This window comes from Arvicola amphibius, chromosome 10, assembly GCF_903992535.2.
Source record: "Arvicola amphibius chromosome 10, mArvAmp1.2, whole genome shotgun sequence".
In the NCBI taxonomy this organism is placed as follows: domain Eukaryota; kingdom Metazoa; phylum Chordata; class Mammalia; order Rodentia; family Cricetidae; genus Arvicola; species Arvicola amphibius.
The window spans coordinates 46,039,231-46,063,600 of NC_052056.1; the positions used below are offsets into that span (position 1 = coordinate 46,039,231).

Here is a 24,370-nt window from a genome sequence, read left to right on the forward strand (position 1 = left end):
ACCCCTTCTTGATAAAGGTCATGGAAAGAGCAAGAAAACAATAACATACCTAAACACAATGAAAGTGATATACAGCAAACCAACAACCAACATTAAACTAAATGGAGAGGAACTCATAGCAATCCCACTGAAATTGAGGTTGTCCACTTTCTCTATATCTATTCAATATAGTACTTTAAGTTCTAGCTAGAGCAATAAGACAAAAAGGAGGTAATGGGATACAAATTTGAAAAGAAGTCGAACTTTCACTATTTGCTGATGATAATATAGTATACATGAGTGACCCTAAAAATTCCACAATGGAATTCCTATAACTAATAAACTCCTTCAGTAATGTAGCAGGATACAAGTAGCACTCATATACAGATGATAAATGGAATGAAAAAGAAATCAGAGAGATATCACCCTTTGCCATAGCCTCAAACACCATAAAGTATCTTGGGATAACTAATAAAACAAGTGAAAGATCTATATGACAGGGACTTTAAACCTTTGTTAAAAGAAATCAAAGAAGACATCAGAAAATGGAAAGATCTCCCATGCTCTTGGATAGGTAGGATTAATGTAGTAAAAACTTCAATCTTATCAAAAGTAAGCTACAGATTCAATGCAATACCCATCAAAATCACAGCAAAATTCTTCACACACCTGAAAAGAACAATACTCAATACTTAACTTCATATGGAAAAGAAAAACAAAACAAAACAAAAACCAGGAGAGTTAAAACAATCCTGTACAATAAAGGAACTCCTGGAGGCATCACCATCCCTGGCTTCAAAGTTTACCGTAGAGCTATAGGAATGAAAACAGCTTGATATTTGCCATAGAACAGACAGGAAGACCAATGGATTAAAATCCAGGACCTGAATATCAACGCACATACCTATGAACACCTGATTTTTGATAAAGAAACTAAAATTATACAGTGAAACATCTTCAATGAATGGTGCTGACACAGCTGGATATTGACATGTAGAAGAATGCAAATACATCCATATATATACTCATGCACTAAACTCAAGTCCAAATGGATCAAAGAGCTCAACAAAAAACCAACCACACTGAACCTCATAGAAGAGAAAGTGGGAACTAGCCTTGAACACATGGGTACTTGAGTACACTTCCTAAATATAACTCCAGTAGCACAGACACTGAGAGCAACAATTAATAAGTGGAACCTCTCTAAACTGAGAAGTTTCTGTAATTCAAAGGACATGGTCACTAAGGCAAAACGGCAGCCTAAAGAATGAGAAAATATTTTCACCAACCCCACATCTGACTGAGGGATGATCTCCAAATTGTACAAGGAACTCAAAAAACTTGACATCAAAAGAACAATAACCCAATTAAAAATTAAAAATTGAGTTACATACTCAAACAGAGAACTCATAATAGAGGAATTTCTAATGGCCAAAAGATACTTAAGGAAATGGTCAACATCCTTAGTCATCAGAGTAATGGAAGTCAAAACAACTCTGAAATACCATCTTACATCTGTCAAAATGGTCAAGTTCAAAAACATTGATAACAACTTGTGCTCGAAAAGAGGTGGAGTAAGGGGAACATTCTTCCATTGCTGGTGGTAGTGCAAACTTGTATAGCCTCTTTGGGAATCAGTATGGTGATTTCCCAGAAAATTGGGAACAAATTTATCTCAAGACCCAGTAATACCACTCTTGGGTGTATACTCAATGGATGCTCAATCATACCACAAGATATTTGCTCAGTTATGTTCATGTCAGCGTTGTTCATAATAACCAGAATCTGGAAACAACCTAGATGCCCCTCAACAGAAGAATGGATAAGGAAAATGTGGTATATTTACACGATGGAGTACTATTAATGACACCTTGAAATTTGCATGCAAATGGAAGGAACTAGAAAAAACCATACTGATTGAGGTATCTCAGATCCAGAAAGATGAGCATGTTATGTGCCCACTCACAGGTAAATACTAGTTACAAAGAAAAGGATAAGAAGCCTATAGTCCACAACACTAGAGAAGCTAAGTAACAAGGAGAACCCTAAGAGAAACCTACATAGGTACTCCGGGGAAGGGGAAATAAACAAGATCTCCCCAGTAAATTGAAAGTATTGGGGGCTGGGGGAGATAGTAGGGGAGAGCAGAGGAAGGAAGTGGAGTGGGTAAAATGTATACTTCAAATTGAAACAATAAATAAAATTAAAAATATTGCATTAAAAGAGGAATTGCCATAAAATATATCTTAATGTTTTAATATCTTTGCTTTCCTTCTTCATCACTCAGCAAACATCACTGACATTTCTTCCTGTGCAGGTTTAATCATCCAACAGCACAGAGAATGCAGATGAAGATAAAATAGGCAAAATGTGGAAGAAAAGTCACCTATAAATCTGGTAAACTGAGCTCAAAGTTGACCTCGAGGGACAGATTCACTGAGTCCATCCAGAGCTCATGGTGATTTGTGTTTAGCTAGAAACCACTCCAGATGAATGCTTTGGGGAAGACTTTGGCCTTGGGGTTACTGATCTCCATCACTATTTTGGCACCAGATGGAACTGGTAAGTGTGACATTCTGAGGTTTTTAGGAAATGAATTATCTTTCAGCCTAACACTGGACTATGAAAATCCTCCTGCCTCAGTCTCCTGACTATGGAATTACATGTTAGTTGCTGGCTAACATGGCCACTTTACCACTCATACTTTAAGGTTTTTTTTTTTAATTTCAATATTTTATTTTACATACCAACCAGTTTCCCCTCCCTCCTCTCCTTATGTTTCCTCTGCCACCTCTTTTTCTCCCCTCCCCCTCCACTCCTCAGAAAGGGCAGGCCTCCCATGGGAAATCACAAAGCCTGGCATATCAAGTTGGGACAGGATCAAGCTCCTCCTTTCTACATCAAGGCATCCCACCATAGGGAATGGGTTCCAAAAATCCATAAAGCTGATTATTTTTAATTAGCAGGCTTTCTACAAACATTCCATGACATATATTATTCTATTAGTCATGATCATAAATTTAAGGACATGTGACTCACTGAAATAAGTATTTTACTAAGACACCTTCATTGTTCCATCTTTAAGATGGACACATTTAAAAAACAAAAACATGGCTCGTTTCAATTTCTTCTGTAATATTATTAGAAAAGGAAAGTGAACACTTGGGAATAATTGGCAGTTTTTGTCTTTTCCTTCCTTCCTTCCTTTCTTCCTTCCTTCCTTCCTTCCTTCTTTCCTTTCTTTCTTTAATTATTAAAAATTTCCACCTCCTTTCCTCCTCTCATTTCTCTCTCACTCCCCCTCCTCCTCCCCCTCCCTCTCCAGTCCTAAGTGAAATCAAGGTGCCCTACCCTGTGGGAAGTCCAAGGCCCTCCCCCCTCCATCCATGTCTAGGAAGGTATGCATTCAAACATACTAGGCTCCCAAACAGCCAGTATATGCAGTAGAATCAAAACCCAGTGCTTCTTGGTCAGCCCTCATTATCAGCCACATTCAGACAGTCCGGTCTGATCACATGCTCATTCAGTCCCAGTCCAGCTGGCCTTGCTGAGTTCCCATTTGATCAGTCACACCGCCTCAGTGGGTGGATGCACCCCTTGCGGTCCTGACTTCCTTGCTCATGTCCTTCCTCCCTCCTTCTGTTCTTCATCTGGACCTTGGAAACTCAGTCCAGTGCTTCAGTGTGGGTCTCTGTCTCGATCTCCATCCATCGCTGGATTAAGGTTCTATGGTGATATGCAAGATATTCATCAGTATGGCAATGGGATAAGGCCAGTTTAGGCACACTCTCCTCTGCTGCCCAAGGACCTAGCTGGGGACATCTCCTTGGACACCTGGGAACCCCTCTAGAGCCAAGTCTCTTGCCAAACCTAATGGCTCCCTTAATTAAAATATCTTCTTCCCTGCTCCCATACCGACCCTTCCTCCATCTCAACTATCTTATTCCCCCAAGCTCTCCCCAATCCTCCCCTTCTCTCTCCCCATCTTCCCTTTCCCCCACCCTACCCACCCCCGTGCTCCCAACTTTTGCCCGGTGATCCTGTCTACTTCCAATATCCAGGAGGATAAATATACATTTTTCTTTGGGTTCACCTTATTTAGCTTCTCTAGGATCACGAATTATAGGCTTAATGTCCTTTGTTTATGGCTAGAAACTACTTATGAGTAACTACATACCATGTTCATCCTTTTGGGTCTGAGTTGTCTCACTCAATAAAGTGTTTTCTATTTCCATCCATTTGCATGCAAAATTCAAGATGTCATTGTTTTTTACTGCTGAGTAGAACTCTAATGTGTATATGTGCCACACCTTCTTTATCCATTCTTCTATTGAGGGGCACCTCGGTTGTTTCCATGTTCTGGCTATTACAAATAATGTTGCTATGAACATAGTTGAACAAATACTTTTGTAGTATGATTCAGTATCTCTTGGGTATATTCCCAAGCATGGAACTGCTAGATCCTGAGGTAGGTTGACTCCCAGTTTCCTGAGAAACAGCCACACCAATTTCCAAAGTGGTTGCACAAGTTTGCATTCCCACTAACAATGGATGAGTGGTCCCCTTACTCCACATCCTCTCTAACATAGGCTATCATTGGTGTTTTTGATTTTAGTCAAACTGACAGGTGTAAGATGGTATCTCAAAGTTGTTTTGATTTACATTTCCCTGATCGATAAGAAGGTTGAACATGACCTTAAGTATCTTTTGGCCATTTGAACTTCTTCTATTGAGAATTTTCTGTCCAGTTCAGTACCCCATTTTTTAATTGGGTTAATTAGCATTTTAAAGTCTAGTTTCTTGAGTTCTTTATATATTTTGGAGATCAGACCTTTGTCTGATGCGGGGTTGGTGAAGATCTTCTCCCAGTCAGTAGGTTGCCTTTTTGTCTTAATGACAGTGTCCTTTGCATTACAGAAGCTTCTCAGTTTCAAGAGGTCCCATTTATTCGTTGTTGCCCTTAATGTCTGTGCAGCTGGGGTTATACGTAGGAAACGGTCTTCTGTGCCTATTTGTTGTAGAGTACTTCCCACTTTCTCCTCTATCAAGCTCAGTGTGTTCAGATTAATATTGAGGTCTTTATTGAGGGGTGTTGAATTTTGTCAAATGCTTTTTCAGCATCTAATGAGATGACCATATGGTTTTTTTCCTTCAGTTTATTTATATGATGGATTACATTGATAGATTTTCGTATGTTGAACCAGCCTTGCATCTCTGGGATGAAGCCTACTTGATCGTAGTGGATAATTTTTCTAATGTGTTCTTGGATTCGGTTTGCCAGTATTTTATTGAGAATTTTTGCGTCAATGTTCATGAGTGAGATTGGCCTGTAATTCTCTTTCTTGGTTGAGTCTTTGTGTGGTTTAGGTATCAGGGTAACTGTAGCTTCATAAAAGGAATTTGGCAGTGACTCTTGTGTTTCTATATTATGAAATACCTTAAGGAGTATAGGTATTAGGTCTTCTTGGAAGTTCTGGTAGAATTCCGCATTGAAACCATCTGGTCCTGGGCTCTTTTTGGTAGGGAGGTTTTTGATCACAGTTTCTAATTCTTCGCGACTAACAGGACTATTTAGAGCATTTACCTGGTCCTGGTTTAACTTTGGTATATGGTATTTATCTAAAAATCTGTCCATTTCTTTTACATTTTCCAATTTTGTGGCATACAGGCTTTTGTAGTAAGATCTAATGATTCTCTGAATTTCCTCTGTGTCTGTGGTTATGTCCCCCTTTTCATTTCTGATCTTTTTAATTTGTGTGTTCTCCCTCTGCTGTTTGATTAGTTTGGCTAAGGGTTTGTCAATCTTGTTGATTTTCTCCAAGAACCAGCTTTTTATTTCATTGATTCTTTGGATTGTTTTCTGTGTTTCTATTTTGTTGATTTCTGCCCTCAGTTTGATTATTTCCAGTCTTCTACTTCTCCTAGGTGAGTCTGCTTCTTTTTTTTCCAGAGCTTTCAGGTGTGCTGTTAAGTCACCAATGAGTGCTTTCTCCGTTTTCTTTAAGTGGGCACTTAGTGCTATGAACTTTCCTCTTAGCACTACTTTCATTGTGTCCCATAGGTTTGAGTATGTTGTGTCTTTGTTTTCATTAAATTCAAGAAAGACTTTAATTTCTTTCTTTATTTCTTCCTTGACCCAGGTGTGGTTCAGTAGTTGACTGTTCAGTTTCCATGAGTTTGTGGGCTTTCTGAGGGTAGCATTGTTGTTGAATTCTAACTTTAATCCATGGTGATCCGATAAGACACAGGTGGTTACTAATATGTTTTTGTAACTGTGGAAGTTTGCTTTGTTACCAAGTATATGGTCAATTTTCGAAAAGGTTCCATGAGCCGCAGAGAAGAAGGTATATTCTTTCCTATTTGGGTGGAATATTCTATAGATGTCTGTTAAGTCCATTTGGTTCATTACCTCCATTAAGTCTTTCAATTCTCTGTTAGGTTTCTGTCTGATTGACCTGTCCATTGGTGAGAGAGGAGTGTTGAAGTCTCCAACTATTAGTGTGTGTGGTTTGATGGCTGCCTTGAGTTCTAGAAGTGTTTCTTTTACATAAGTGGGAGCTTTTATATTAGGGGCATAGATATTCAGGATTGAGACTGCCTCTTGATGAATTGTTCCTGTAATGAGTATTAAGTGTCCCTTTCCATCTCTTCTGATTGATTTTAGTTTGAAGTCCACTTTGTTAGAAATTAGTATGGCCACACCGGCTTGTTTCTTAGGGCCATTTGCTTGATAAACCTTTTCCCAACCCTTTACTCTGAGTAGGTGTCTGTCTTTGTGATTGAGGTGTGTTTCTTATAAACAGCAGAATGTTGGATCCTGTTTTCATATCCAATCTCTTAGCCTGTGCCTTTTTATAGGTGAATTGAGTCCATTGATATTAAGTGATATTAATGACCAGTGGTTGTTAACTCCGGTCAGTTTTTTTGTAGTAGAGTTTGTGTGTTTCCCTTCTTCTAGTTGTGCTGGTGAAGGGTCGCTAGATGTCTGAGTTATTGTGGGTGTTGTTGGACTCCTTGGTTTGTGATTTTCCTTCTATTACTTTCTGCAAAGCTGGATTTGTGGCTACGTATTGTTTAAATCTGTTTTTGTCCTGGAATATCTTGTTTTCTCCATCGATGGTGAATGCAAGCTTTGCTGGGTATAGTAGTCTAGGCTTGCATCCATGCTCCCTTAGTGTCTATAGCACATCTATTCAAGCTCTTCTGGCTTTCATGGTTTCCATTGAGAAATCAGGTGTAATTCTGATGGGTTTCCCTTTATATGTTACTTGACCTTTTTCCTTTGCAGCTCTTAATATCTGTTCTTTATTCTGTATGTTTTGTGTTTTGATTATTATATGGCGTGGGGATGCTTTCTTTTGATCCAGTCTATTTGGTGTTCTGTAGGCTTCTTGTACCTTCATAGGAACATCCTTCTTTAGTTTGGGGAAGTTTTCTTCTATAATTTTGTTGAATATGTTTTCTGGGCCTTTGAGTTGTAATTCTTCTCCTTCTTCTACCCCAATTATTATTAGGTTTGGTCTTTTCATGGTGTCCCAGATTTCCTGGATGTTCTTTGTTAAGAATTTGTTAGATTTGTTTTGTTCTTTAATCTGTGAGTTTATTTCCTCTATAGTATCTTCAGAGTCCGAGATTCTTTCTTCCATCTCTTGTATTCGGTTGGAAATACTTGTCTCTGAAGTTTCTGTTCGTTTACTCAGAGTTTCCATTTCCAGTCTTCCCTCAGATTGTGTTTTCTTCATTACCTCCATTTCATTTATCAGGTCTTGTACTGTTTCCCTTACCTGTTTGATTGCTTTTTCTTGTTTTTCTTGGGTATCTTTGAGAGATTTATTTATTTCGTCTACCTTTTTGTTTGTCATCTCCATTTCTTTATGGCAGTTTTTTACCTCCTGTTTAAGGTCCTCTATTATTTTCATAAAGTACTGTTTAAGGTAGGTTTCTTCTATATCTTCTGGAGTAGGGTGTTCAATTCTTGTTGTTTCGGGATGTCTGGATTCTGGTGATGTCATGTTGCCTTTCATGTTGTTGGAGGATTTCTTGCATTGGCGCCTGCCCATCTCTTCCTTCAAATGGAGCCGGGAGGTGCTTGGTGTCTCAGACCAATCTTGTCTGTGACTGCATCTGGTTGGATCTCCTCAGTGCCAGAGCAGGAGCTATTCCTTGTGGCACAATCTGAAGAAGCCCTCACTCCCTTGCAGGAATACTCAGACCTGCCTGGAGGCCAGAGTCTGACCCCTTTGGGTGGATGTCCTTAGAACAGGAGCAGGACACCTGAAAACACTAGGGAAGGCTTGGGAGAGGCAGGGACGTGAGAAACAAAGACAAGCCTGCAGAGGGAGCTGGGGGAGGGGGTCTGTGCTCTCTTCCAGGGCAGGTTGCCCCAGGGTTGTACTCACTCACCAGTCCAGATGGAACTCCACTGCACAGGATCAGGGATTCCAGCCTATACCACTTTTCAAAGTTCTGGTTGCTCTATCCATTTCTGAGGAAGAGGTGTCAAAACCTCCATCCATGATTGTGAAACTGTTTACATGTCTCTTTAATTTAGTTAAATTTGCTTTATGTGGTTAGAAGCTTCATTAGTAGGTATATACTTAATCATGACAGTTAACTTTGAACAAATTTTTAAGGGACTAGTAACCCTTTCTGCTTTTGGACAATTTTCCTGTTATTGATATAAACTCTAGTTTCTTTCATCCCTTCTCCTTTCTTCCCCTCTCCAATATTATGTGCAGTTAATAATTTGCTGCCAGAAGTTTTTGGTGTAGTTACATTATTACATTATCACTGGAGATGCCTATTAGAACATGGTTAAAAGAAAGACCCTTGGGGAACAGGGAGAGGCTCAAGGAGGAAAGGCAGGGGGCCTTTTACCTCAAGTGCATTTTGTTTCCTGGGTTGTTCTTGGATGTAATTTCATGACTCCTGTGTTAAACATTTACATTTAATTTATAATACATGTTTACTCTTTTTAGATGTCAGATCATCACTATAGAACCCAATTTGGTGAAAGGTTTGCTGAGTGCTGTCCTCAGTGTTCCCCAAATCTGGATATGGCTTTAGTTTTATGCCCAAAAGTGGTATTGCTGAGTCTTGCAGTAGGTTGATTCTCAATTTTCTGAGAAACTGCCATACTGGTTTTCAGAGTGGCTGTACCAGTTTTTATTTTCACCAGCAATGGAGGAGAGTTCCCCTTACTCTACATTCTTTCCAGCATAAGCTATCATTGGTGTTTTGGATCTTAGTCTTTCTGACAGGTGTAGGATGACATTTCAGAGTCATTTTGATTTGCATTTCCCTGATGACTAAGGATGTTGAACATTTCTTTAAGTGTCTTTCAGATATTTGAAATTCTTCTGTTGTGAATTCTCTGTTTAGATCTGTACCCCATTTTAAATTGGATTATTTGATATTTTGATATCTAGTTCCTTGAGTTCTTTATATATTTTGGAGATCAGTCCTCTGTCTGATATGGGGTTGGTGAAGATCTTTTCCTAAACAGTAGGCTGCCTTTTTTGTCTTATTGACTATTTCCTTTGCTTTACAAAAGCTTCTCAATTTCAGGAGGTCCAATTAATTATCCTGAATGCACTTGATTTGTCTGATCTCAGAAGCTAAGTAGGATTGGGCCTTGTTAGTACTTGGAAGGGTGTACAACATTTTCTTTATCTGTTCTTCTGTTGATGAATATCTAGATTGTTTCCAGTTTCTGGCTATTGTGAATAAAGCTGTTATGAATGTAGCAGAACAAATGTCTTTGTGGTATGGTGGAGCATTCTTTGAGTATATGCCCAGGAGAGGTATAGCTGTGTCTTGAGGTAGGTCAGTTCCCAATTTTCTGAGGAATCACCATATTGATTTCCAAAGTGGCTGTACAAGTTTCATGTGAATTCCTCCCAGGCTAATGTGGTTTGATGGAATAAGACCCATTGAAAGGTCTCTGCAACCTCAAAATTACCTTCCTCAACCAAAAGCAGGAAGAAGTTTGGAGAAAACTGATGTGGGAGCCCCCTTTGTGTACTGTGATTACCATTAATGAATAAAAAACTGCTTTGGACCTATAGCAAGGCAGAATTTAGGAATGTAGGGAAACCTAGGCTGAATGCTGGGAGAAAGAAGGATGGAGTCAGAGAGAAGTGATGGAGCTGCTGCCAGAGTCAGACATGCTGAAACTTTGTCAGTAAGCCACTGTTATGTGGCCATACACAGATTAATAGAAATGGGTTAAATTAATATGTAAGAGTTAGCCAATAATAAACTAGAGCTTGTGTAGTGTGGAGCTGCGGGCCGCCTTCCCTCGGCCTTCCCGCCGCCCCAGCTCCCGGCCACCGGCTAGCTTTACCCGAAATAATTACACGGAAACTGTATTCTTTTAAACACTGCCTGGCCCATTATTTCTAGCCTCTTATTGTCTAATTCTCACATCTCTTGCTTTAACCCATATCTAATAATCTGTGTAGCACCACAAAGTGGTGCCTTACCGGGAAGTTTCTAGCGTACATCCATCTTGGGCTGGAGCTTCATTGCGTCTGTCTTCTCTCTCTGAGGAGAGGCACGGCAGTCTGACTAACTTAAGAGAGGTGTGGCATCTGACTGAGCCATCTATCTCACTTCCTTCTTCCTGTTCTGTCTACTCCACCCACCTAAGGGCTGGTCTATCAGATGGGCCAGGCAGTTTCTTTATTAATTATCCAATGAAATCATCAGATAGAAGACACACCTACATCAAGCTTGTAACATGATGGCTTGCTTTTTGGGGTTTCTGTCCTGCCCAGTTCCCACAGCCGGTAAGCCCCAATGAAATCAGAGAGTCTGTAATATTGATAAACTGATTGGCCCATTAGCTCAGGTTTTGTATTAGCTCTTTTTTTGGTTTTTCGAGACAGGGTTTCTCTGCAGCTTTAGAGCCTTTCCTGGAGCTAGCTCTTGTAGACCAGGCTGGTCTCAAACTCACAGAGATCCGCCTGCCTCTGCCTCCCGAGTGCTGGGATTAAAGGCGTGTGCCACCACCGCCCAGCTTGTATTAGCTCTTATAACTCACATTAGCCCATTATTCTTGTATATGTTAATCACATGGTTCAGTACCTTTTTTGGTGGGATAGGTCACATCTTGCATATTCCATGATCTGGGCAGGACTGAAGGGAATGGGCTTCCTCCTTCCTAGAATTCTCCTGTTCTCATTAAAAAGCTTAAAGTCCTTAAAATAAAAAAGAAATAAAGAGAGTTGTTGGGTGTGGTGGTACACACCTTTAATCCCAATGGAGGCAGAAGCAGACAGATCTCTGTGAGTTCAAGGTGTGGTGGCTGACACCTTTAATCCCAGCATTTGGGAGGCAGAGGCAAGTGGATCTCTGTGAGTTCAAGGACAACCTGGTCTACAGAGGGAGTTCCAGGACAAAGATACACAGAGAACCTGTCTCAAAAAGCCAAAAAGTAAAAATAAAAGAAATAGAGGTTAAAATAAAGCCACATAAAGATGAAAAATACACATTATTATGATACTGAATGTTATTATGTGCTCTTTGAATTGTTTGAATGCTGAGGAAGGAGCAACAGCTGCTAAAAGACATTTGCTTATAAATGCTGCTGAATTAATCCAAGATAAGTATTTTGACAATACCCTGACTTCAAAATTGAAGTAAAAAGGATGCTACTTTGGAGAAGAGATTTTGCTTTTGTTTTCACAGGAAATGAGAGGCTGTGGATTCATTCTGAGTTAAGAAAAATCAGGTTTGATCAAGGAAGGCCACCTGAGAAATCTCCAGTAGGAACAGTTGGCCCAGATGTCTGAGTTCTACATCCAGAACCGATTCAGGATTGCTGCCTGAGATGATCAAGACTCACAGGATACTCCAGTCAGGACTTGATCATAATTCTAATTTTTCTTTACGTCCCCATAAGATTATCAGTACCCCCAACCAACAGGAAGTAGCCTGGAGTTCTATGCTCACATTCCCAATAAATGGACTATAAATATTTTCCTTTGTTTAAAAAAAGAGGGGGAAGTGGTGGGGAAGAATTGTCTGTATTCTGTCAATCATGTTTTAAATAAATGCTGATTGGCCAGGCAGGAAGTGTAGGTGAATCAACCAGACAGGATGTAGAGTTGGGGTAATGAGAACAGGAAAATTCTAGAAAGGAGGAAGCCCATTCCCCCTAGTCCTGCCCAGACCATGGAAGAAGCAAATGTGACCTATCCTGCCATAAAAGGTACTGAGCCATGTGGCTAACATATATTAGAATAATGGGATAAATATAAGTTTAAGAACTAATACAAAACCTGAGCTAATGGGCCAATCAGTTTATAACCTAATGTAGACTCTCTGTGTGTTTTTCTTTGGGACCTAATAACTATGGGAACTGGGCAGAACAGAAACACCAGTGAGCAGGCCCTCATGCTACAAGAGCTAATGGGCTAAGCAATGATTTAATTAATACAGTTTCTGTTTGATTATCTTGGGCCTAAGCTAGCCAAACAGCTGGGAACCAACAAGCAGCCTCCATGCAACAAATTGGTGCCAATGTGGTTGATTAAAATCAACTTAAAATCTAAGAGGGCTTGAAAAGGAATTCTAGACAGAAAAATACAGAGTTTAACACAGCTTCTTGCTGTTTGCTGGCAGCATGTCACAAATCCTTTAAGAGAAGTTTTCCTGATTCAGCTGTAGCAGAAAAGAAACCATGCCATTTTGAAATGCTGGCTTTCTGGGTCATGCTACCAGCATGAATTCTGACTCAGGCAAGAGGTTTGGCTACAGAGCATTTGACTGGGATTTGTGAGCAGACTGCTGCAGTTTGCAAAATGGCAGCATGGACTGGCTGTGTGCCTGAGAATGGGGCTATGTGCATTGCTCTCAGAGGTACAAGTGGCTCCATCATGCTGAACTGGGCTGGCAAGCAGGAAGTACCATAAATACCATAGTAATGGCACAGCTTAAGTTTTAAGAAGCACTTAGCATTTTAAAAAGTGCTCCTGGACAGTAAAGAATTACAGATGTGCAACAAAGACAAATTCAGATAAGACATAGTGTTGGATAAATGTATGTAGACTTGGAAGAGAGAAGAAAAAGAATATCGAGAGTCATAAAATAAAGTTAATGCTTTAAAAAATGGTAAAGTTTTTAAAGAGGCAGAGTACAGGTAGTCATAGATTAAAAGGAGTAACAAAAAAATAAGTCACGTAAAAATGGAAAATTCACAGAGAGTCTGGATTATACATATTATTGTGGTATCTTTGAATTTTTTGACTGTAAGTGAGCTAAATACAGAGAGACATTTCATTGTATGGGCTACTAAGCTAGAGAGATGCCAAGTAGCTGCTGGAGAAAAAAGGTGCAAGTCACGTGCCAGGTAAACCAGTAAACCATGAGCCCAATGGTAAAATATAAAGTAATAGAAATTTTCGTTTTATTAAAATGTAAGCACTAGCTAGATATGCTACCGTCATTGGCCAAGCAGTGTTGCAATCAAGAAAGTTTCAGTGTGATTATTTCTGGTCTGGGCAGCTGGGAAATGAACAAGCATTCTCCATCAACAGCTAAAGATGTTGAATATTTCTGTTTCTCAGCAATTTGAGATTCCTCTATTGAGAATTCTCTGTTTAGATCTATATGCCATCTTTAATGGATTACTTGGTTTGTAGATATCTAGTTTCTTGCATTCTTTATATATTTTGTATATTATCCCTCTGTCAAATGTGGAGTTTGTAAAAATCTTTTTGCATTCTGTAGGCTGTTATTTTGTCCTAGTGACAGCATCCTTTGATTTACAGAAGCCTGTCAGTTTCATTAGGTCCCATTTATTGATTATTGTCCTTAGTGCTTGTGCTATTGGTGTCCTATTCAGGAAGATGTCTCTGTGCCAGTACATTCAAAGCTATTCCCCTCTATCTCTTCTTTTAGGTTTATTGTGTCTGGTTTTATGTTGAGACCTTTAATCCAATTGAAGTTGAGTTTTGTGCAGGGTCATAGATGTGGATCTATGTGCCTTCTTCTACATGCTGACATCTAGTTAGGCCAGCACAATTTGTTGAAGATACTTTCATTTTTTCCAGTGTATATTTCTGATTTCTTTAGCAAAAATCAGGTGTCCTTAGAAGAGTGTATTTATTTTGGGTTTTTGGTTGAATACCATTGATGAACATGCCTATTTTTATTATTGTCATTTGAAATCAAGAATGGTGATATTTGAGAAGATTTTTTTTTTTATTGTACAGGACTGTTGCAAGGGAGAGGACCCTTTGTTTGTCCCGGCCACCCAGCTAGCCTACACCCATAATAAATACACAGAAACTGTGTTAATTAAAACACTGTTTGGCCACTAGCTCTAACTTCTTATTGGCTAACTCTTACATATTAGTTTAACCCATCTCCATTAATCTGTGTATGTGTATGTGGCAGTGGCTTACAGGAGATTCTAACAAGCATCCATCTCAGGCAGAGGATACATGGCTTCTCACTGACTCTGTTTTCCTCCTCCCAGCATTCAGTTCTGTTTTTTCCTGCCTACCTAAGTTCTACCCTATGAAAAGTTCAAGGCAGTTTCTTTTGCATTGGCCAATGAAATCAACCCCCTATTTTATTTCTGATTTTATTTATTTGAATAGTCTATCTCTGATTTTTAGTTAGTCTAAATAAGGGTTTATCTTAACAACTCTTTTCAAAAAACTAACTCTTGGTTTCATTGATTCCTTGTTTTCTATTTTATTGATTTCTGTTGTAGAATATTATTTTAAGATGTGTTGTTTTTGTTTATATTTGCATTTTTAACTTTGTGAAAATGTGATTCTTTGTCTAAAACACCTGATGATCTAAAAAAAAGCTGAATGGCCAATCTCAAGCAGGAAAAAAGAAAGGCAGGACTGGAAGGCAGAGAGTATGAATAGAAGGAGAAATCTTGGGGAAAAAAGGAGAAAGAGAACAAGGTGAAGAGGATGCTAGGGGGTAGCTATCCAACCAAGCATGGAGAAAGCATGAAAGTAAGATATGAAGAAGGAAAGAAAAAAGCCCAGAAGAAAAATCTAGTTGGCATAATTTAAGGAAAGCTTGCAAGAAACAAGTTAAGCTAAAGCCGGGCATTTATTAGAAAGTATAAGCCACTGTGTGATTTATTTGGGAGATGGGTGGTGAGCCTCCAAAGAACAAAAGAGGCCCAAAGAGTAAAAAGAATAAAAGTAAAAAACAAACAATTACAGATTTCAGCCCTGAGTTTGATGATTTCCTTCCATCTACTCCTCTTGGGTGAACTTGCTTTTTTTTTTGTTTTAGAGATTTTAGGTGTGCTGTTAAGTTGCTCATGAGATCTCTCCAATTGCTTTATGTAAGCTCTTAGTGCTATGGCTTTTCCTCTTAGCATTGCTTTTATTGTGTCCCATAATTTGGTTATGTTGTGTATTCATTTTAATTGAATTCTAGGAAGTTTTTAATTTCTTTATTTTTGGCTTGACCCAATAGTCGTTTGGTAAAGAGGCCTTCAGTTTCCACGAGTTTGTAGGCTTTGTATTGCTTTTGTTGTTGGAATGCAGCTTTAATCTGTGGTGGTCTGGTAGGATGTAGGAGTTTATTTAAATTTTCTTTTATTTGTTGAAACTTGCTTTATGAATGAGTACATGGTCAATTTTGGAGAATGTTCCACGAGGTGCTGAGAAGAATGCATATTCTTCTGTGTTGAATGAGATGTTCTGTAGAAACCTGTTAGGCCCACTAGCTGTTAGCTCCAGTGTTTCTTTATTTATTTTTTGTCTGAAGGACCTGCCCATTAGTGAGAGCAGGATATTGAATTCCCCCACTTTCAATGCGTAATTTTAGCTTCAGTAATTTTTCCTTTACAAAGATGGTTGTTTTTGTGTTTGTGGTTAGATGTTCAGAATTAAAACATTTTCTTATTAGATTTTCCTTTATGATCTCTTTTGATTAATTTTGGTTTGAAGTATATTTTATTTGATATTAGAATGGATACACCAGGTTGATTCTTGGGTAGTTTGCTGGAAAAGTCTTTTTCCCACTCTTTACTCTGAGGTATATCTATCTTTGGTGTTGAGATGTGATTCTTGGATGTAGCAGAAGTATAAATCCTGGTTTTTATTTTTGTGTGTGTGTCCATTCAACTAATCTGTGTCTGTTTATTGAGGAATTGAGACTATTGATATTGAGAGATATCAGTGACCAATGATTGTTGGTTCCTGTTATTTTGTTGGTGGTCATGGAAGTAGTGGTGTGATGTGTGTGTGTGTTTCCTTTCTTTTGATTTTGCTCTGTGAGATAGTTTCCTGTGTTTTCATGGGTGTACTAAACCTCTTTAGGTTGGAGTTTTTCTTCTAGCACCTTTTGCAGAACTGATTTGTGAATAATTATTATTTAATTTTGACTTAATCATGGAATATCTTGTTTTCTATAACTCTTGTGATTAAAACTTTTGCTAGGTATAGGTCTGGACTGGCATCTGTGGTTTTTTAGATTCTGCAAGATCTCTGTCCAGGCTCTTCTGTCTTTTAGAGTTTCCATTGAGAAGTAGAGTTTAATTTTGATAGATCTGTCTATATTTGTTATTTGTGGCATTTGACATTCTTTCTTTGTTCTATATGTCTTTTATTTTAATTATTGTGTGGCAAGAAAATATTGTTTTATGTTCTATTCTATCTGTCATTCTGTAGTCTTCTACCTTTTCAAGAAACTCCTTCTTTTGTTTAGGAAATGATTCTTATATGATATTTTTGAAAATATTTTATGAGTCTTTTCCTTCCTCTATTCTTTTTGTTTTTATGCTTGGTCTTTCATGGTGTCCCAGATTTCCTTTGTGTCAAGAATTTTTTAGATTTCACATTTTCTTTGACTAATATAACTATTTTTTCTATTGTATCTTTAATGCCTGAGATTCTGTCTTCTATCTCTCATATTCTGTTGGTGAAACTTGCCTCTGTAATTTCTGTTCATATTCCCAAACTTTAAATTTATAGAAATTACTCAGTTTGGGTCTCTTTATTACTTTTTTTTAACTTTTATGTCTTTAACAATTTTATTCATATCTGTCAACCGTTTATTTTCTCATGTCTTTTTTTACTGGATTTATTCTATTACTCTGACCTGACTGCTTGTGCACGTGTGCACTCATATGTGTTTTTAACTTTCTTCAAGGAATTTCTTCATTTCCTTCCAATGTGTTTTCCTGTATTTCTTTAAGGAATTTATTCATTTCATCCTTAAGGACCTTTATCATCTTCATATAGTTAGTTTTTAGGTCTTTTTCTTGTGCTTCAGATATGTTCAAATATTCAGGGCTTCCTATCATAGGATAGCAGGACTCTAGTGTCGACATATTGTCCTACATGTTAGTGTTTGTAATTTTAGTCTGGCATCTAGGCAGTTTTGTTTGGGGGTGATTATAGGTCTAGGTGCTTATTTATGGGTTTGTCTTTGTTGAGTGCATATTATGTTCTTTGCTTTCTGTTTCTCCTAGGTTTTCAGAGTGTGATATTTGTATGTTGCCTGGTTTACTGGCCTGCTTGGCTGGTGTGTTCACAGGGAATGTCTGCTGGTGTGGGAGGCTGAGATTCAGCAAGGAGTGGGGAATGGAAGCCCAGGAGGGGATGGTCAGTGGAAACCAAAGAAGGCATAATCCTGATGGAAGGGAGGCTTTACCTGGTGTTCTTCATCTTTGCTTTTCTTCATATCTATCATACCTTTCATTAAATATATATGTCTGTATATGTCTATATAATTAATATTTACGTTTTTCACAATGAACAATAAATTTTCCTGCAATAATCTTTGAAGTTTCCAGGAAGAAGGTGGGGCTCCATAACAAGAACTCCACCTGGTTGATATGACATCATGATACTGATATCACTACTACAAGACTTATTTTGGGTACCAGCTGCACAAGACTGTTCCTTTTTGGTTAGCTAAACTGCTGCACATCTTTTACAACATTCTGGCCAGACCTCCACAAAATACTCAGAGACTATTTCAATATTACCAGATATTAATCTTGAAATTTAACCATCATTTTACTTTCACAAGATCCCCTAGAAAGAGAGTTACCCCCATGACAGCTGGAAGTAATTCTAGTGGATGACGTCCCCTCTCCCAGCAAAATTTGTCCTCGGGTTTAGGAACATCATTTAGGGGTTGATCACGGTTGAGATTTTGGGGAGGAATTTTATAAGCTCAGGGATCTTTAAGAAAAAAGAGGAAAAACTGGATGATGGGATAATAGATTAGTATTTGTGAGTTATTGTTTATAGACAACTACATTGGTATAGATTTTTATATATGGATACAAAGTTAAATTATATTGTATAGTGTATGCATGCATGCTTCTACCTCTGTTTAAAACATTTTTATGTATTGATGTATATGTATATATTTACCATATTGCTGTGTACATTTCTGCCTCTGAATAAGATACTTATATATTGCTTAGGTGTTGGTATATATATTTACCATATTGCACTTTACATTTCTACCTCTGATCAAGATACTTATATGTTATTCACATTTGGAGGTCATTGTCCTCATTTATTGCACAGTTGTCTATGGTCTTAGTCTTTAAGTTATATAGGTATTAGGAATTATAGATCAATAGTCATCTATGTTTGTCATATTTATAGTTAGACTAATCAGGTTCTTTAGATACATAGGGATGATATTCTGTATAAATAGATAATCTTCAACCTCTTCAAAGAGCTGTAGAAAATGAAATTTAATCTAACTTAGAGTTCTGTGATAGTGAGACACAATCACTCCTGGCAACACCGATCTATTCCCAAGAGTTTGTTGAGCACCAAAGACACTCCACTTGGAGCTTGTCCTCTTCTTGGCAAAACCGGCCTCTGGGCAAGGAACTGCCCATACCTCAACTACCGACAAAATACATAGTATCCAGAGATGGATAAGCAGAATTGTCAAATCTTGCCACCACACGGTAAGACAGTTTTGAAAAATTTCTTGCCTTTAAAAATAATCTGTTTTCGTCGGTTACTTAAGGTCATGCTCAACCTCCCTAGCTATCAGGGAAATGCAAATCAAAACAACTTTGAGATATCATCTTACACCTGTCAGATTGGCTAAAATCCAAAACACCAATAATAACCTTTGCTGGAGAGGTTGTGGGGTAAGGGGCACACTCATCCATTGCTGGTGGGAATGCAAACTTGTGCAACCACTTTGGAAAGCAGTGTGGAGGTTTCTCAGGAAATTCGGGATCAACCTACCCTAGGACCCAGCAATTCCACTATTGGGAATCTACCCAAGAGATGCCCAATCATACTACAAAAGCATATGCTCATCTATGTTCATAGCAGCATTATTTGTAATAGCCAGATCCTGGAGACAGCCTAGATGCCCTTCAGTGGAAGAATGGATGAAGAAACTGTGGAATATATACATGCTAGAATACTACTCAGCGGTAAAAAACAATGACATCTTGAATTTTGCAGGCAAATGGATGGAAATAGAAAACACTATTCTGAGTGAGGTAACCCAGACCCATAAAGATGAACATGGGATGTACTCACTCATATTCGGTTTCTAGCCATGATTAAAGGACATCGAGCCTATAAGTTTGGGATCCTTGAGAAGATAATAAGAAGAATCTCCACCTGACGATAGATGAAGAAAATGACAGAGCCCCACCTTGGAGCACCGGACTGAGCTCCCAAGGTCCTGATGAGGAGCAGAAGGAGAGAGAACATGAGAAAGAAAGTCAGGACCGTGAGGGAACCTCCAGCTGGCGACAGATGGGGAAGATGACTGAGCCCCACATTGGAGCACTGGACTGAGCTCCCAAGGTCCCGATGAGGAGCAGAAGGAGCGAGAACATGAGGGAGAAAGTCAGGAACGAGAGGGGTGCGTTCACTCATGGAAACGGTGGGACAGAACTAATGGGAGATCACCAACTCCAGTTGGAATGGGACTGATGGATCATGCGACCAAACCCGTCTCTCTGAGTGTGGCCAACAGCGGGGGCTGACTGAGAAGCAAAGGACAATGGCTCTGGGCTCTGATTGTTCTTCATGGACGGGCTCTGTGGGAGCCTTCTCAGCTTGGTTGATCACCTTCCTGGACCTGGGGGGAGTTGGGAGGACCTTGGTCTTAGCATAGAGTGGGGAACCCTGATGGCTCCTTGGCCTTGAGAGGGAGGGAGGGGAGGTATGGGTGGAGGGGAGGGGGGGAAGGGGGAGAAGGAGGGGAGGGAAGGGGGAGGAGAAGGGGAGGGAGGGGGGTGGAGGAGGGAAGGAGACGGAAATTTTTAAATATAAAAAAAAAGAAAAAAAAAAAAGAAAAAAAAAAAGAAAGAAAAAAAAATAATCTGTCAGTTATTCTAGGCCTTAGACAAAGTTGGTTGCTTCTATGTTGCAAACATGACTTTGGGTGATTGCCCAGGTAGCCAGTTGTCTCTGTGATTTGGTGCATGTTTTGGAAGTTGTTTGATCGCACTTCCTAATTACTCAGGTAACATTATTTTCCTTCTCAGATCTTCGATGGGGTTGAAGACTAGATAAATGTAGTTACTTTCCTCTCATGACTTGGCCAAGTTATTTATCATACAAGACTTAAGCTAGTTAGAATAGGATATTTGTTCTTATTGTATATAATTTTGTAGTAGGTTTAGAATTTTCTTACTTAAACAAAAGGGAGCTCCTTCTGCTCCTTCAGCCAATAGCCTTTAAGATTCCAGCCCACTTGGGTATGGTCTCTGCTGCTCTCTCCCTTGCTTCGGACTCTGCTTCTGGCTACTAGACCTCTTTTCCTGGTCGTGCAGAGGACTGTTGTCTAGGATGGTAATCTGTAAGTTTTTCCTTCAAATAAATAACCCTTTTATTAATCATAATTCCAAACTTGTGTGGTATTGTTTTGTGACTTATGTCTTCATGCTAGGAAGGACCATCAGGAATTGGTTCTCAAGGAACAGAGAGAGTTTTCTTTGTATCCTTCTCTGTTTTTAATTGAAGATCTTATGTGCTTTTGTTGTCTCTTGTTACTTGGCATAGGATTTTTTTCTTTTATACTTGAGTTGTGCATTTAGAATTAGTTCAGTTCTACTATTAGAAAACACGATGATGCCTCATAGTAGCACAAATATGTTAGGGTAACAAAATAATTTTATTCTTTTCTTCCTGTCTCTTTATTTATTTCTTGAAAGCATCTGTGTTAGGCAGAGAAAAGAAACCATGAAGAAGGCAACTCTTATAAAGAAAAGCATTTAATTGGCCCTTGATTACAGTTCCAGAGCCTTACTCCATTACCTCCATCATTGTTAGAATGGAAGCAGGCAGGCCGACATGGCAGCTGAGTGTTCTATACTTGGGTCTGAATCTGAAGGCAGTAGGAAGACATAGTCCCTGAGTCTAAGTTGAGCTCTTGAAACTCCAAAGTTCACCAATAGCAACACACTTCTTCAAACAAGACCACATCTTCTAATCTTTCTCTAATAGTGTGACCCACTAATGACTACTCGTTTAAATATACGTGATCTTGCCGCACACTGGAGCACCAAATGTTGGTTAAATTTCGGCACTGTATCTGCACCTTAATCAACTGCTATTTCAGCCAAAAACTGTTACTCCACAGTTACCGGCCTGCTTCTCTATCACCAGCCACTAGGGTGGCAGCCTGGCAGAAATTTTGTTATTGTGGGCACTTGTCTCTCACTGCCACTAAAGATCACTTTAACTAAATCTCTATATTTTGTTTATAAATCAGACTCAAGATTCAAAGGCTGGTTGAAAATCTGCTAGTTCAGAGAGGCTAGGTCACAACTAGATAACCTCTCATTGCTGGTGTCTCCAAAAAGCCCCTGTCCTGCCCTTCCATATCAAAACAAAGAAAGATGTGCCACTCCAAATTTCTCCCTACTACTTCCTGTGTTTCTGTTTCTTCATGCCCTCTGCTGCTCTGTGATTGCTTTCTGTCAACTAGTTGCTAAGTCAGTCTCCTGAACCACGGTTATTTTTATTTAATCAATGCAAATGCAGACTTTGGGCTAACAGTGTGATTGAATATCCATGAGTAAATGACATCTGGAGAAAGGAGTTTAATCACTTCAAATCACGTGTTATGCCTAACCAGCAAGGGGCTGGAAGAAGGAAAGCAGGGCTACACTTCAAATTTTTGACAAAATAAGGTTCCTCATAAAATAAAAATACTTTCTTAGGATGTAATAAGTCTATTTTTAAAAATGTTGAGATAGATGTTGACATATGATGATACAACTTCTAATTACTATTTTATAATCATTTAAATACTTAAAACCCTTATTTAAATATTTTCTATAGTCAAGATATTCAGGTATGGATTGTATTCAAATGACACAAAGTAGTTTCTTACCCATTACAGAAAGCATTAGTCTTCTTTATCTTATGGCCAGCATTCTGGCTTTAATTAGGGAATGGCATGTGGAGAAAGGAGTTTAACCAAGATATTTTATGTGGTATGTATACACTGGACCTATCAAGGAGCTGGAAGAAGGAAAGCAAGGTTACTCTACAAACTATTTGACAAACTAAGGTCATTCATAAATGGGAAAGAATGGATTAATAGCTTAAGAACGTAATTTCGAAGGTATGGTTAAACTTCTAATTCTTGCTTTATAATTATTTAAACATTTAAACATTCTTATTTAAATATTTTCTAGAGTCAAGTTGTACAAATGGGAATCAAACATCACAGAAGGGTTCATTACCTGAGGCAAAAGGTACTGTTCTTCTTTATCTTGTGGCCAGCGTTGAGGGAATGGAAACTTCACCTTGCTTAGAAACAGTACCTAATGCTTTGGCTTCTGGAGAGTTGTAGGATGAATGGAAGAATCTGGTGATGTGAGAGTTATGGCAGGAGGGACCCTGAACGATGGCCTCTGCACCTTTGCTGTCTTAGAGTAAGAAAGGCTATGGGATGAGCACCTTCCTGAGTCTGTGCTAAAGGACCCTTCACTATCTAATTAAATGACCTTTATTTGATGTGACTTGTGAGGACCTGAGGACCCCAAAGAGGCAAGTGACACTGTAATGGTACAGTTGAGATGGTTGATACAATGCTCATCAGAGTCAAGGCTCATTCACAGCGACTTCTGTTCCTGTTAAGGTGGTGACATCACTGACTCTTTTGTCACTGGTGACTATAGCAGGTAATTTGTTGAGCAATCACCACTCAGCAAACCTGTATCCATCATAGACTCTAAGTCAGTACACAGGAGGTAGGAGGCTTTATGGTGTAAGATGTGTGTAGTCCACAGACCTTGAATTTTTACTTTAGAAAGTGAATAATGTATTTAACTTCTATAGATTGAACACACAGAAACAAAAAAAATTGAGAAAAATTGAATATATCTGAAAGACATTTATAAGTTAAGCAATGTTCTATTGTAATTTCATATATGCTGTTGTGGACAGACTTAACACATGTTTCCTTTTCCTGTTCTTTGTGTGTGTGTCTAGTTAGCACTACACTGTTTGCACAGATGGGTGCTGAGGCTCTGCTGTGCTGCCCTGCTATTCCCATGACAGAAGCAGTATTAATAATGTGGTTCATAGCCTCAAGAGATCAGCCTCTCTGCAGAATATCCTACAAAGTAGAAACAAAAGAGATCAACAAATGGTATTATTGTATGGACAGTAGAATCTCCTGGCACTCCACACCTGACCCGAGTCTTGACCTTCTGATAAATGCAGTGACGCTCAATCATGAAGGGATATATTCATGTGACATAGCAACACCTACTGCAAATTTCCAAAAGAGCTATTACCTCCAAGTGCTAGGTAAGAGACATGGTCTCATATTGTGCTATTTCAGGTCACCAGATTTTAGACAGAAACAGACGCCTTTGTAATTTGTGACCAGACTGAATCATTTTTCCTTCCATCTCCACAGTGCCTCCAGCAGTAACCCTGCTTCCGGGGGAAAACAGAACAGCAGTTTGTGAGGCAATTGCAGGCAAGCCGGCTGCGCAGATCTTTTGGACTCCAGATGGGAATCACGTCACTAAGAAGGAATCACACAGCAATGGCACCGTGACTGTCAGGAGCACATACCACTGGGAGCAGAACAATGTGTCTGCTGTGTTCTGCTTTGTCTCTCATCTGACTGGCAACCAGACTCTGTCCATAGAACTCAATCAAGGTCAGTATCCCCCCTTTACAAGAATAAATACTTGATATCTAACTTATTCTCTCATGAAAGAGAAGTGTTCTAATTTCATTCTGTTTGTGACAAATACTGTGGCCAAAGCCACTTGGAGGAGGGGAGAGGAAAGTCAAGACAACTTAAGCAGGAACCATGGAGCTGCTTACCAGCTCCTCATACCTGTGCTACTATCTCACCTGACAGGGAGTGGTGCCACCCATAGTGTCCTGGCCTCTTGAGTAGAACTAGGCTATGTCAAGTAGAGAGTTAA

At 39.0% G+C, this 24,370-nt stretch overlaps 1 protein-coding gene across 1 annotated transcript in view; it reads left to right on the forward strand.

Annotated features, from left to right (window-relative positions):
• Positions 1 to 24,370, forward strand: part of LOC119824238 (cell surface glycoprotein CD200 receptor 5-like) — a 40,405-nt gene that overhangs the window by 7,601 nt on the left and 8,434 nt on the right. The window contains exons 2-5 of the mRNA XM_038344393.1: positions 2,297 to 2,541; positions 22,616 to 22,675; positions 23,415 to 23,735; positions 23,848 to 24,096. Of these exons, the coding sequence (XP_038200321.1) occupies positions 2,469 to 2,541; positions 22,616 to 22,675; positions 23,415 to 23,735; positions 23,848 to 24,096 (703 nt within the window). The 5' untranslated portion in view covers positions 2,297 to 2,468. The remainder of the gene's footprint in view (positions 1 to 2,296; positions 2,542 to 22,615; positions 22,676 to 23,414; positions 23,736 to 23,847; positions 24,097 to 24,370) is intronic.